This window comes from Apodemus sylvaticus, chromosome 20, assembly GCF_947179515.1.
Source record: "Apodemus sylvaticus chromosome 20, mApoSyl1.1, whole genome shotgun sequence".
NCBI lineage: Eukaryota > Metazoa > Chordata > Mammalia > Rodentia > Muridae > Apodemus > Apodemus sylvaticus.
In genome coordinates, this window is record NC_067491.1 from 26,480,970 (window position 1) to 26,496,363 (window position 15,394).

Here is a 15,394-nt window from a genome sequence, read left to right on the forward strand (position 1 = left end):
TGGGGGCAAGGACTGTGGGCGCCAGAAGGGATAGGAGCTCCAGAGGAAGACCAACAGAGTGAACTAACCTGCACCCTTGGGGGTTCTCTGAGCCACTAACCAAAGAGCTTACATGGGCTGGACCTAGGCCCCTGTACGTATGTAACACATGTGCAGCGTGGTCTTCATGGGGGTCCCTCAACAACTGGAGTAGGGACTGTCCCTAAAGCTGTTGCCTGTCTGTGGATACACTTCCTCTAACAAAACTGCCTTGTGCAGCCTCAGTGGGAGAGGATGACTCTAGCCCTGCAGAGATGATATGCAGGGTGGGGGCTACCCAAAGAGGGTCTCCACCCTCTCAGAGGAGAAGTGGATAGGGGATAAGGGGAGGAGCTGAGTTGGGGGAGTGGGAGGAGAAGGGGGTAGTACTGATATAAAGAGAATAAATAAGTAAATTAACAGGGGAGGAGGAGAAAAGTAGCTGAATATGTGTCTGGAGCGAAGCCAGGAAGAACCTTTACTCTGAGACTCTTGTCTCTGGTCCTGCTTGAGTTCCTGGGTTGACTTTCCTTTGTGATGGACTGTGGTCAGCATGTGCAATTTTTCCTCTTTCAAACTGGCTTTGGTCAGTGTTTTATCGAAGTGATAATGAGCAAACTCTGATAAAAATAATGCATTATGAAGATTTAAATGCAATTCAGGTATTTATTCAAATGTTTAAAAATAATTTGTTCTTTTATAAGAACAAGTAAATATGGGACAAGATTTAAAGATGCCATAGAATGTCTGAGGAATAGGAATTTCACCTACATGTATACTGTTACTGAGATCAGGGGTGTCTTTCTTTTTTACTTTGTTTCTTTCTTTGTTCCTTCATTTTTTTTCTTTCTTTTCTTTCTTTTTTCTTTCTTTCTTCCCTTCTTTCTCTCTACCTACCTACCTATCTACATACATACATGCACACATACCTTATATTTATTCATTCATTTATTTCATTTGTTATCAAATCTTCACTGATGTAAGATAGTGTATGTCTATATTTTCTTTGTGTGTATGAGTGAACATAACATGCTCCTTTGCCCGTATAAACTGTCTCTTGTGACACTTGTTTGTCCACAGCTGTGGTGTGTCAGAAGGGCATGCTGTACCACCACTGTTCCTCACTCTGCCTCCGTTCCTGCACCTCTCTCTCCTCCCCTGAGCAGTGCAAAGACGACTGTGCTGAAGGATGTAACTGTCCCGAAGGCAAATTCTATGAAGACACCCTTAACTTTTGTGTGCCCATGTAAGTCACAGAGGGAGCTTAACAGCAGCAAGATTGTGTCTGCTTTTCTTCTGATAGGCCAAATGAACTTATGTTCTTGTTTCTTTTAAATTGCTAGATTTTTTTTTGATTTTTGTTTTTGTTTTTGTTTTTTTGCTTTTTTTTTTTTTGGTGTGTGTGTGTTTTGGTTAGTGTCTTAGTTAGGGTTTTACTGCTGTGAACAGACACCATGACCAAGGCAACTCATACAAGGACAACATTTAATTGGGGCTGGCTTACAGGTTCAGAGGTTCAGTTCAGTATTAACAAGGTAGGAACATAGCAGCCTCCAGGCAGGCATGGTGCAGGAGGAGCTGAGAGTTCGACATCTTCATCTGAAGCCTGCTAGCAGAATACTGGCTTCCAGGAAGCTAGGATGAGGGTCTTAAAGCCCACGCCCACAGTGACAGGGCATAGCTATTCCATAGGGTCACAGCTCCTGACAGTGCCACTCCTTAGGCTGAGCATACACAGACCATCACACTTTGCTTTCTGTGCCTTTTGCTTGATATGGTGGCTATTCACAGAAAACTGCAGCAGGCAAGAAAGACTCTGCTAGTTATCACTGAAGCTTATTTCTACTTGATTTCTCCATGCCTTCATCACAAACAGGGTTTATATTTTCCTGTCATATGAGTGGTAGAATTGTATTGTCTGTTCTTATTGAGAAACTTCTTAGCCCTCACAGGAAGTGAAGACTTTTGTTTTGCACATAGGGTTAAAATATACAGCAGATGTATTTTTCTGAAGGTCATTTAGTGACTTGGGTTTAGACAAGCAGTCCAGAAGTATTTTGGCACTCCAAATCTATAGCTATTATGTCTATAGATTTGGATTACTCAGTTAGTTGTCTGTTATTTGTAGAGCATAGCTTCATGCAGTCCTTTAGAATGGTGGAATCTATAGTGGCTAATTGCAGAGCACACAGTCAACTGCCATTTTGTTTGTGTTGGAAAAAATATATATCTTATTTTATTTACTTCACCTTTTTCCTTATAGATATCACTGCCGGTGTCATTATAGGGGGAGCATTTACCAGCCAGGGGAGCTCATCCCAACACCCTCTGGCTTATGGTAGGTGCGTTGTATATATGTGTGTGTGTATATATATATTTATAAATTTAATTGCCATGAAGTAAAACTAAAGCCCTTTAAAATAAGCATTTATTAGTAGATGTTAAGAATAGGGTAGGCCTTCAAACTACATAGGTTCATGGCTCAAAAAATAATCAATTCTGGAATATATTTGAACCATAAGACACACAGGAGTCTCTTATCTTCTCATGATGTGTATCAATCTATGTCCAACAACACTCACAGATTACCATTCACTTTAGTTATGGACTGTCTGCCAAAAATGCAGTCATGTTGACCTAGTGACTGATACCCATTTATCCACAACTATCTCCCAGGATCCTCTTGGTTGCACTCTTGGTAGCAGATCCCCATGTGCAGGTAATGACAGCGAGACAGGACTGCATGGTTTCTATTGACCTGACACTGTTCTGAGCATGCTCTATACATTATTAATTAGGCACTCATGAGGATGACTACAAGAGCTAGGTCCTGCGCTCTTATTCCAATTTATACAGGAGCAGAATGAGGCCCATGTGGTTAAGTAACCTGATAACAGTCCTGGGGTGTGTGCCAGGCACCGGGCTTGGCAGCGCTTGCTTGGATGCAGACCTTGCTTGACAGCTCATTTTGAATCAACAGCAAACTGCCGTTCATACTCAACTTGCCTTTATAATTAATTGCATTTTCTTTGTCTGATTAAAAGACAAAGAAACCATTCCATCTTTTCCTGTGTAGAATACACTACTATCTACAGTTTTCCATGTCAGAATTCTGAGAATCATTCTGACTTCTTTCTCATGCTCAACACAGTCATCTCAAAAGTTCCTAACAAACCTCGATTTAACTTGGTTTTATTTTCTTCTTGTAGCTCAGATCCATTTTTCCCTTCCCGTCCTGCTGCCTTCACAGTGACACTCACCTTCTCTTCCCTGCCCCTTTCTAAAAATTGTCTTTCTTCTACATTGCTATAACAAAATACCAGAGGCTGGCAACCTTATAAAGGTTTACTCAGCTCATAGATATGGGGGCCTAAGAGTGTTGGGTCCACAGGGAACAGAGTCAAGGAAGCCAAATCTTCTCATAAAAACTCACCCTTGTAAACTGTTCAGTTCTGAGAGATTAATAATGATTCACTTCAGGTTAACATACATTTTCATCTTTTGTAGAAGTGGTTCCCCTAGTACCAAATCACGTTGTGTCCTAAGCTGCCACTCTCAAAGTCCCACCTCCTGACGGCACCACTGTGGGAACCACTCCTTAATACAAGTTTTAGACTGGATAAGCCAGAGCAAAACCATTTATTGGTCTCCTTGTCTGTAGTCTCCTTCCTAGTGTTGGCAGAGCCTTTTTGAATTTATTATCCTTAACATAATTTATTTTAACATAAAATAAAATCCATCCTTCATTAGTGCCCAAACCAAGAATATTTAGCATAATGACCTTATTTGGGCCCCTGTCAAATGTTCCCAACCTGTAAGAAGTGAGGTATGTAGAGTTGGCTGTCTCAGTTCCTGTATGATATTGGCAGTATGGGCCAACACAGCTGAGTGACATTCTATTGCTTAAAGATGCATTGTGTGGTTTTCATGTGATGTGCCTCTTGCTATGTCAGTTTCTTCATTGTACAAACATAGAACACATGGTCTGCTCTAAAGCATAAAGGAAATCTGTGCTGTGGTTTTTTTTTTTTGAGGGCCCAGTATGTGTTCCTATTGTTTTATATTCTTACAGAGTTTCCAGGTTCATGTGTCTCTACGTGGTTTCCCTCTTCCTGTTATAGTCAATTGCATGACACCCGTGACTCAATTCATCCTCAGTGATGTTGCCAGGATGATTGTCTTCACATTCAAACTGACCGTTTCTCTTCTGTGATTAAAGCTTTTAGAAGTTCAACTCAAGGAAAAAAAAAATCCTAATGTCAGAGCTGGCTTTACCTCCGTTTGCCCACCTCATCTCCTGGCACCTGATTAGGCAGAGCAGTATTTTGTGTTTTGTAGTTTATATATTTCTATAGAGCACTGGAATCTTCCTCTCTGATCCACGTCATAACCTCCACCCATTCTTTAGGTTAGCTCGGGATTTATTACCTCTGACCCCCCCCCCAATATTAGTTATGAACAGATTTTTAATAGCTTTTTTAAATGTTTTTTTTTAGCTCTTAAATGTATTTCTGTGTTGAGTGCGTCATGTTGTATAAATTAATTGTATATTTTCCTGTTACTAGATTATAAGCATTTGGGTCAGGCTATTAACAATACTGTGGAGCTTTTAATTCTCCTATCCCTAACTAGGTCCCTTACATGGAGGTGTTTGATAAAATATGTCAAAATTAGATCGCTGTCTTGGAGCTGGACGGAAGGGAATGATTTATTTGATTTATTTGTATAAAACTCAATATTTAGGCCTATGCATTAACTACTTCTTTCCTTCTAGCCAGTGTTCAAATGGGACTGTGAAATGTGATGAGGCAGCAACACCCTCTACTGGTGAGTCTCAGATAAAGATTTTCCAGGGGAAGGATGTATCTTAAATGCCTCCTTGTCCTCTTTTTTTTTTTTTTGTGGTCAATTTTTTTTAATTTTTTTATTTGATATATTTTTTATTTACATTTCAAATGATATCCCCTTTTTTGGCCTCCCCACTCCCCGAAAGTCCCATAAGCCCCCTTCCCTTCCCCTGTTCTCCCACCCATGCCTTCCCACTTCTCTGTTCTGGTTTTGCCCTATATTGCTACACTGAGTCTTTCCAGAACAAGGGGCCACTCCTCCATTCTTCTTGTACCTCATTTGATGTGTGGATTATGTTTTGGGTATTCCAGTTTTCTAGGTTAATATCCACTTATTAGTGAGTGCATATCATGATTGATCTTTTGAGACTGGGTTACCTCACTTAGTATGATGTTCTCTAGCTCCATCCATTTGCCTAAGAATTTCATGAATTCATTGTTTCTAATGGCTGAATAGTACTCCACTATGTATATATACCATATATTTTGCATCCACTCTCTGTTGAGGGATACCTGGGTTCTTTCCAGCTTTTGGCTATTGTAAATAGGGCTGCTATGAACATAGTGGAGCATTTGGCAAAATTCAGCATCCTTTCATGCTTAAAGTCTTAGAAAGAACAGGAATTCAAGGCCCATACCTAAACATAGTAAAAGCAATATACAGCAAACCGGTAGCCAGCATCAAACTAAATGGAGAGAAACTTGAAGCAATCCCACTAAAATCAGGGACTAGACAGGGCTGCCCCCTTTCTCCTTATCTTTTCAATATTGTACTTGAGGTACAATTGAGCTCGGGCAATTAGACAACATAAGAAGGTCAAAGGGATACAAATTGCAAAGGAAGAAGTCAAACTATCATTATTTGCAGATGATATGATAGTCTACCTAAGTGACCTAAAAAACTCTGCTAGAGAACTCCTACAACTGATAAACAACTTCAGCAAAGTGGCTGGTTGTAAAATCAACTCAAGTAAATCAATAGCCTTCCTATACTCAAAAGGATAAGCAGGCTGAGAAAGAAATTAGGGAAATGACACCCTTCACAATAGCCACAAACAATATAAAGTATCTTGGTGTGACTCTTATCAAACATGTGAAAGATCTGTATGACAAGAACTTCAAGACTCTGAAGAAGGAAATGGAAGAAGACCTCAAAAAATGGGAAAACCGATCTCGGGCGGCGGCGGCGGCGGCAGCAGCAGCGGCAGCAGCAGCGGCAGCAGTGGCTGCTCCAGCTGAAGGGCCATCAGCAGTGGAACCAAGGCGTCACAGGGACCAGTTAGGCCCTGCGCCCACGACCACTGACCTTCGCTGACCAGCCGGACAGCAAGCAGCTGCAGTTGTGCGGCGCCTTTCCTGCACGGAGGCCACTTCAGAACTCGGCCTCCCACCAGTCAGGAGAGGAGCATCCATCTTGGTTCCGTACTCCAGGAATCGGACAGACTGAGGTACACAAACATAATCCGAGGCCAACACCGCGGTGGTCTGAGCCCGACGGGCGTTGGCCTGCACCCAGGCCCTGGGCGGGTCGGGGGGCCATCGGGGTGCCAACCCAACCAGGAGGTTTTTTGCCCAGGCCTGTGAGCGCGCTGCCGCCATTTTGCCTGCAGGACGACAGAGAGCTCAGGCGGGCAGACCTGTAACAGGCATAGCCTAAGGCTAACAAAGCGGGGGTCCAGGCCCCAAAAGGCACAGGACTGACCCCAAGAACTGGGTGGCTTGGTGGGCCATCTGTGAGTCAACCCGCCCAGGTGATTGTTAGCAAAGCAGACTCTCCCGGCGCTTTCAGGGAGCGCGGGCGCACACGCCCGCCATCCTAGTCACCTGGCAAACCCAATTAACAGTCAAAGCGTAGGGGAACTTTGCTCGGACCTTGGCCTCCCAGGTTTTTGCCTGGACTCAGGGACTGGGCGGCCAGGCTAACCTTGTGTGCGACAGCCCGGTTGGCAGATCGGCTGCCCAGCGGAGTGAGCGGAACACAGGGGAGGTCACAGTAGAATACACCGTCGGCACTCCCTGGGAGCGCACACGGGCTCCATCTGCTCCACAGACACAATCTGGGGCAAGGCCTCAGGCAGAAGCCCTTAGCTCTACTCTCTCCGCTTCCGGATCCAGATCAGTCTGGGCGGCAGCATTACATCTCCAAGTCCTGCAAGTGGCTAGCTGGGCTTCCGGGCGGCCAGCTGGGAGAAGTCAGTGTGCTCCAGTGAATCCAGCGGGCCCCAGCGGGAGCCTTCGGGTGCCTGCTTTGGGATCTGAACAGCCTGGGCAGCAGCACACTGTCTACAAGCAGTGCAGGAGGTAAGCTGTGCACCAGAGGCCAACTGGGAAGGGGCAGCTTGCACTGGTGAGTCCAGCACTGACAAGATAAACTAACACCAGTGAGATCTAGATGGCAAAAGGCAAACGCAGGAACGTCACTAACAGAAATCAAGGCAATATGGCAACATCTGAACCCAATTCTCCTCTACCAACATGTCCTGGATACCCCATCACACCAGTAAAACAAGATTTGGATTTAAAATCACTGGTCATGATGCTGGTACAGGAACACATGAAGGTCATACATAAAGAAATTCAGGAGACAATGGATCAAAAGGTAGAAGCCCTTGCAAGGGAAACACAAAAATCATTGAAAGAAATCCAGGAGAATACAAAAGCCAACAAGGAGGAAATGCAAAAAACACTTAAAGAAATACAGGAGAACTTTGCTCAACAGGCTGAGGTCATGAAAGACGAAACACAAAAATCTCTTAAAGAAATACAGGAGAACTTTGGTCAACAGGCTGAGCTCATGAAAGAGAAAACACAAAAATCTCTTAAAGAATTACAGGAAAACACAAACATGCAAGTGAAGGAGCTAAGCAAAACCATCCAGGATCTAAAATCAGAAGTAGAAACAACTAAGAAAACTCAAAGGGAGACAACTTTGGAGATAGAAAGCCTTGGGAAGAAATCAGGGGACAGAGATACAAATATCAACAACAGAATACAAGAGATAGAAGAAAGAATCTCAGATGCTGAAGATTCCATAGAAACCATGGACTCAACAGTTAAAGAAAATGCAAAATGCAAAAAGCTTGTAACCCAAAATATCCAGGAAATCCAGGACACAATGAGAAGACCAAACCTAAGGATTATAGGCATAGAGGAGAGTGAAGATTTACAATTTAAAGGGCCAGCAAATATCTTCAATAAAATTATGGAAGAAAACTTCCCTAACCTAAAGAGAGAGATGCCCATGAATATACAAGAAGCCTACAGAACTCCAAACAGACTGGACCAGAACAGAAATACTTCCCGTCACATAATAATCAAAACACCAAATGTTCTAAACAAAGAAAGAATACTAAAGGCAGTAAGAGAAAAAGGCCAAGTAACATATAAAGGAAGACCTATCAGAATCACAGCAGACTTTTCACCTGAGACTATGAAGGCTAGAAGGTCCTGGGCAGATCTCATGCAGACTCTAAGAGAACACAAATGCCAACCAAAACTACTATATCCAGCAAAACTCTCAATCACCATAGATGGAGAAACTAAGATATTTCATGACAAAACCAAGTTTACCCAATATCTATCCACAAACCCGGCCCTAAAAAGGATAATAGGAGGACAACACCAATACAAGGAGGGAAACTTCACCGTGGAAAAAGCAAGATAGTAACCTTTCATCAAACCCAAAAGAAGTTAAGCATTCAAATTTAAAAAATAACGTCAAAAATGATAGGAAGTAACAATCACTATTCCTTAATATCTCTTAACATCAATGGACTTAATGCCCCAATAAAAAGACACAGAATAACTGAATGGATACGTAAACAGGACCCTACATTTTGCTGCTTACAGGAAACACACCTCAGGGTCAAAGACAAACACTACCTTAGAGTAAAAGGCTGGAAGACAATTTTACAAGCAAATGGTCTCAGGAAACAAGCTGGAGTAGCCATTTTAATATCAGATAAAATTGACTTTCAACCCAAAGTCATCAAAAGAGACCCTGAGGGACACTTCTTGCTGGTCAAAGGAAAAATACAAAAAGAAGAACTGACAATCCTGAACATCTATGCCCCAAATGCAAGGGCACCCTCTTTTGTAAAAGAAACTTTATTAAAACTAAAAGCACACATTGCACCTAACACAATAATTGTGGGTGACTTCAACACTGCACTTTCCTCAATGGACCGATCAGGAAAACAGAAACTAAACAGGGACACAATGAAACTAATTGAAGCTTTGGACCAATTAGATTTAACAGATATATATAGAACATTCTATCCTAAAACAAAAGAATATACCTTTTTCTCAGCACCTCATGGTACCTTCTCCAAAATCGACCATATAATTGGTCACAAGACAGACCTCAACAAATATAAGAAGATCGAACTAATCCCATGCCTCCTATCTGATCACTATGGAGTAAAAGTGGTCTTCAATAGCAACAGAAACAACAGAAATCCCACATACACGTGGAAACTGAACAATACTCTACTCAATGATACCTTGGTCAAGGAAGAAATAAAGAAAGAAATTAAAGACTTTTTAGAACACAATGAAAATGAAAACACAACATACCCAAATCTATGGGACACAATGAAAGCAGTGCTAAGAGGAAAACTCATAGCCCTGAGTGCCTCCAAAAAGAAAATGGAGAGAGCATACATTACCAGCTTAATGACACACCTGAAAGCCCTGGAACAAAAAGAAGCTATTTCGCCCAGGAGGAGTAGAAGGCAGGAAATCATCAAACTCAGGGCTGAAATCAATCAAGTAGAAACAAAGAGAACCATACAAAAAATCAACAATACTAGGAGCTGGTTCTTTGAGAAAATCAACAAGATAGATAAACCCTTAGCCAGAATGACCAAAGGGCACAGAGAAAGTATCCAAATTAACAAACTTAGAAATGAAAAGGGAGATATAACAACGGAAACTGAGGAAATCCAAAAAATCATCAGATCCTACTACAAGAGCCTATACTCAACACAACTGGAGAATCTGGAGGAAATGGACAATTTCCTTGACAGATACCAAATACCAAAATTAAATCAGGACCAACTAGACCATCTAAACAGTCCCATAATGCCTAAAGAAATAGAAGGAGTCATAGAAAGTCTTCCAACCAAAAAAAGCACAGGACCAGATGGCTTCAGTGCAGAATTCTACCAGACCTTCAAAGAAGAGTTAACACCAATACTCTTCAAACTATTCCACAAAATAGAAACAGAAGGAACACTACCCAATTCCTTCTACGAAGCCACAATTACGCTGATACCAAAGCCACACAAAGATCCAACAAAGAAAGAGAACTTCAGACCAATTTCCCTTATGAACATCGATGCAAAAATACTCAATAAAATTCTTGCCAACCGAATCCAAGAACACATCAAAACGATCATCCACCATGATCAAGTAGGCTTTATCCCGGGAATGCAGGGTTGGTTCAATATACGGAAATCCATCAATACAATCCATTACATAAACAAACTCAAAGAACAAAACCACATGGTCATTTCATTGGATGCTGAAAAAGCATTTGACAAAATTCAGCATCCCTTCATGCTTAAAGTCTTGGAGAGAACAGGAATTCAAGGCCCATACCTAAACATAGTAAAAGCAATATACAGCAAACCGGTAGCCAGCATCAAACTAAATGGAGAGAAACTTGAAGCAATCCCACTGAAATCAGGGACCAGACAAGGCTGCCCCCTTTCTCCTTATCTTTTCAATATTGTACTTGAGGTACTAGCTCGGGCAATTCGACAACATAAGGAGGTCAAAGGGATACAAATTGGAAAGGAAGAAGTCAAACTATCATTATTTGCAGACGACATGATCGTCTACCTAAGTGACCCAAAGAACTCCACTAGAGAGCTCCTACAGCTGATAAACAACTTCAGCAAAGTGGCAGGTTATAAAGTCAACTCAAGCAAATCAGTGGCCTTCCTATACTCAAAGGATAAGCAGGCTGAGAAAGAAATTAGGGAAATGACCCCCTTCACAATAGCCACAAACAGTATAAAGTATCTTGGGGTGACTCTTACCAAACATGTGAAAGATCTGTATGACAAGAACTTCAAGATTCTGAAGAAGGAAATGGAAGAAGACCTCAAAAAATGGGAAAACCTCCCATGCTCATGGATCGGCAGAATCAATATAGTTAAAATGGCCATTTTGCCTAAAGCACTATACAGATTCAATGCAATACCCATCAAAATCCCAACTCAATTCTTCACAGAGTTAGAAAGAGCAATTATCAAATTCATCTGGAACAACAAAAAACCCAGGATAGCTAAAACTATTCTCAGCAACAAAAGGAAATCTGGGGGAATCAGTATCCCTGACCTCAAGCAATACTACAGAGCAATAGTGCTAAAAACTGCATGGTATTGGTACAGTGACAGGCAGGAGGATCAATGGAACAGGATTGAAGATCCAGAAATGAACCCACACACCTATGGCCACTTGATCCTCGACAAAGAGGCTGAAAACATCCAATGGAAAAAAGATAGCCTTTTCAACAAATGGTGCTGGTTCAACTGGAGGTCAGCATGCAGAAGAATGCGAATTGATCCATCCTTGTCTCCTTGTACTAAGCTCAAATCCAAATGGATCAAGGACCTCCACATAAAGCCAGACACTCTGAAGCTAATAGAAAAGAAACTGGGGAAGACCCTTGAGGACATCGGTACAGGGAGAAAGTTTCTGAACAGAACACCAATAGCGTATGCTCTAAGAGCAAGAATTGACAAATGGGACCTCATAAAATTACAAAGTTTCTGTAAGGCAAAGGACACCATCAAGAGGACAAATCGGCAACCAACAAATTGGGAAAAGATCTTCACCAATCCTACATCAGATAGAGGGCTAATATCCAATATATATAAAGAACTCAAGAAGTTAGACTCCAGAAAACCAAACAACCCTATTAAAAAATGGGGTACAGAGTTAAACAAAGAATTCTCACCTGAAGAACTTCGGATGGCGGAGAAGCATCTTAAAAAATGCTCAACTTCATTAGTCATTAGGGAAATGCAAATCAAAACAACCCTAAGATTTCATCTTACACCAGTCAGAATGGCTAAGATTAAAAATTCAGGAGACAGCAGGTGTTGGAGAGGGTGTGGAGAAAGAGGAACACTCCTCCACTGCTGGTGGGGTTGCAAATTGGTACAACCACTCTGGAAATCAGTCTGGCGGTTCCTCCGAAAACTGGGCACCTTACTTCCAGAAGATCCTGCTATACCACTCCTGGGCATATACCCAGAAGACTCCCCACCATGTAATAAGGATACATGTTCTACTATGTTCATAGCAGCCCTATTTGTAATTGCCAGATGCTGGAAAGAACCCAGGTATCCCTCAACAGAAGAGTGGATGCAAAAAATGTGGTATATCTACACAATGGAGTACTATTCAGCCATTAGAAACAATGAATTCATGAAATTCTTAGGCAAATGGATGGAGCTAGAGAATATCATACTAAGTGAGGTAACCCAGACTCAAAAGGTGAATCATGGTATGCACTCACTAATAAGTGGATATTAACCTAGAAAACTGGAATACCCAAAACATAATCCACACATCAAATGAGGTACAAGAAGAAAGGAGGAGTGGCCCCTGGTTCTGGAAAGACTCAGTGAAACAGTATTCAGCAAAACCAGAACGGGGAAGTGGGAAGGGGTGGGTGGGAGGACAGGGGAAGAGAAGGGGGCTTGCGGGACTTTCGGGGAGTGGGGGGGCTAGAAAAGGGGAAATCATTTGAAATGTAAATAAATTATATCGAATAATAATAATAAAAAAAAAAAAGGAAAAAAAATGGGAAAACCTCCCATGCTCATGGATCGGCAGGATTAATATAGTTAAAACGGCTATTTTGATGAAAGCCATATACAGATTCAACGCAATACCCATCAAAATCCTTGTCCTCTTCTGACAGAAGGCTCTCCTAAGCCTCCTTCCCAAGCATGGGCACAAAGCAATATCATGCGGTATCATGTAGCATGCAGTCCGAACCGTGTTCCAATGATTCCTGACTTTTTTCACATCACTAATTTTAGTATTTGTAGGACAGTGGGAAGTATAAGGCCACCTAGAGACAAAGATGGCCAGTCAGGCACATAGCTTTCATTTGTCTACCCAAGCACCACCTCAGGTGCCTGAAATGGTTTAGGGTTATCACCCAGATACTGGTTATAACATAGTCATGGACCAGAAAGCAGGAAATTCTATCCCAGACAATCATGTCTCAGCTGTTAATATCCACACAACGAACTGATGATCTTGTTAAGACTTAGGTTCTGATTTTGATTGAGAAGCCATTGCAGAGATTCTGAGTATCTACCGATGACCAAGGTAATGTCAGTGTTTCCACATTCTGGAATGTGTCTGGGAAGCAAGATTCTAGGATTGTTGCAACACGTGGGAAATAGCATAGAGCACACTTCTGTAACCCAGTACCGAGGAAGCAGATGCAAGGCAATCCGGGTTTCAAGGTCTGAGAAGCCATGCAGTGTTAGAAGCAAACCTGACTTATCTAAGACTCTGCTATAAAAGTGGAAAATAAAAGCAACGGGTTTATAAAATCTATCCATTGCTATATCTCTTAGGCTGTAACTTTCTGCTGGAATATGTATCCTGGAGATCTATAAATTAGAGGACCTGTATTTTTGTCAGATGAATAACTTACGGACAAATTACAACTCTTGGTTTCCATTCTGTTAGATAGGGATATTATGGTTCTGTTACTTATTTGAATGTACTTCATTATAAATCAGCTTTGAGCTGAACATAGTGACGTGTGTCTATACTCCTCGTTAAAGAGGCTAAACTGGATGCGGGAATTACAGGCCAATCTGGGCTTGGTAGTGAGACTCCATCGCTTAAAACACAAAATAAAACAATAAAATGCTTTTTGAATTACACATTTACTTTATCGGGATTTAGGTCAATCTGGGGTGTCTCAAAGCTAACACAATAGCTATTGGAAATCCTTTTAGTTTAGGGTAGCTCACAGTTAAAGCAGGGATTACCAGACAGCCTGCTTTCTCAACGGAGTCCTCACGGATCTATTTCTTGTGGTCCCATGCAAGTGTCTTATTTGACCCCTGACAGCCCCAAAGCCTTCTGGGAAACAGGTACACCCTGGCCCCTGGTCACACCTCTAACAGAGACCTCTGTACTACTCAGTACAGTGCTGTAAAGACTGATGAAAACGACTGAGAGGCAAGGCAAGGTCAAGAAGTAGCGTGCATCTATGATGACTTTGTAAATGTTTAAATGTGTATTGTAGCTTTCAGTAATTAAAAATTGGTGTGTTTGAATTAATCAACGTACCATGCTTTTTTCTTGTTGACTTCAAGAAATTATATGCTAGTTATTTAGTGAATTGAGGGGGAAGGTGGCTAAGGTTTTCAGGTTTGAAACAGCTTTTGGGAATTTTGAAATGGAACAGACTCTGACTTGGTAATGCCAATAAGCTTATAAACTCAAGGATCACAGAATGAGAAAAATTCTTTCACTGTAGCGATGATCTGGTCAGTGGGATTGGTTTGGATGATTTGTGCATAAGATTTTGGGCCAAATAATGGTTAAAGCCATGTTATCCATGCTTGTATCTGAAGTCCACGTCTGCCCAGAAGGGAAGGAATATTTTGACTGCAGGTTTCCTGACCCTGACTTGCCAGCTGGTGGTATAAACTGTGAGACAACGTGTGCAAACCTGGCCATGAACTTCACCTGTGCCCCATCCTCGCCTTGTATCAGTGGCTGTGTTTGTGCAGCAGGGTGAGTCCTGCCCCCCGCCCCCCTTCTTGACATTACAATCATTCATGATTTAAAAGAAAATTAAAGTCTCTTAAAGATATGCTTGGGGCCACCTAGATAACATTACCTGGTTAATAGATAACACTAACTGGTTAATAGATAATACTAACTGGTTAATAGATAACACTAACTGGTTAATAGATAATACTAACTGGTTAATAGAGCTTGCCTGCCAGCTTACTGACCTGAACTGGAGCTCTCCGACCTACATAAAGGCAGAAGGAGATTGTTGATAATATCGAGTTGTCCTCTGACCTCCATGTTCATATCATGATACACTTAGGCCAAGGTGTGCACAACACACACACACACACACACACACACACACACACACACACACACACACACAGTGAGTGAGTGAGAGAGAGAGAGAAATAATTTAAAAATACTTTTTTCCAAGAATAGCCAAAATCTTTGTTGTAAACAGTGGTTAGTTAACTTTGAGTTGGTGGTTAGCCGACTGTTGTAACTCTTTTGCTAGGCTAATTTAACACTGTACAATATAACTAGAGTCATGCACTATACTAGAGGGAGAACACATTTTTAGGTAAGGTTGGGGTTTATGCAAAATTGTGTGTGTGTATGTATATATATATGTATGTACACACATATATATAAGATATATATCTTATTTATTTATTTATTTATTTTGATAAATATATAACTATATATGTGTGTATGCTTATTATATATATATATATATA

General features: G+C 41.4%; 1 protein-coding gene across 4 annotated transcripts in view; it reads left to right on the forward strand.

Annotated features, from left to right (window-relative positions):
* The window catches only part of Otogl (otogelin like), a 165,566-nt gene that overhangs the window by 48,266 nt on the left and 101,906 nt on the right, over window positions 1-15,394 (forward strand). For all 4 annotated transcript variants that reach the window (XM_052165466.1, XM_052165469.1, XM_052165467.1 and 1 more), the window contains exons 20-23: window positions 1,099-1,264; window positions 2,282-2,356; window positions 4,793-4,845; window positions 14,489-14,651. In XM_052165466.1, the coding sequence (XP_052021426.1) occupies window positions 1,099-1,264; window positions 2,282-2,356; window positions 4,793-4,845; window positions 14,489-14,651 (457 nt within the window). The remainder of the gene's footprint in view (window positions 1-1,098; window positions 1,265-2,281; window positions 2,357-4,792; window positions 4,846-14,488; window positions 14,652-15,394) is intronic.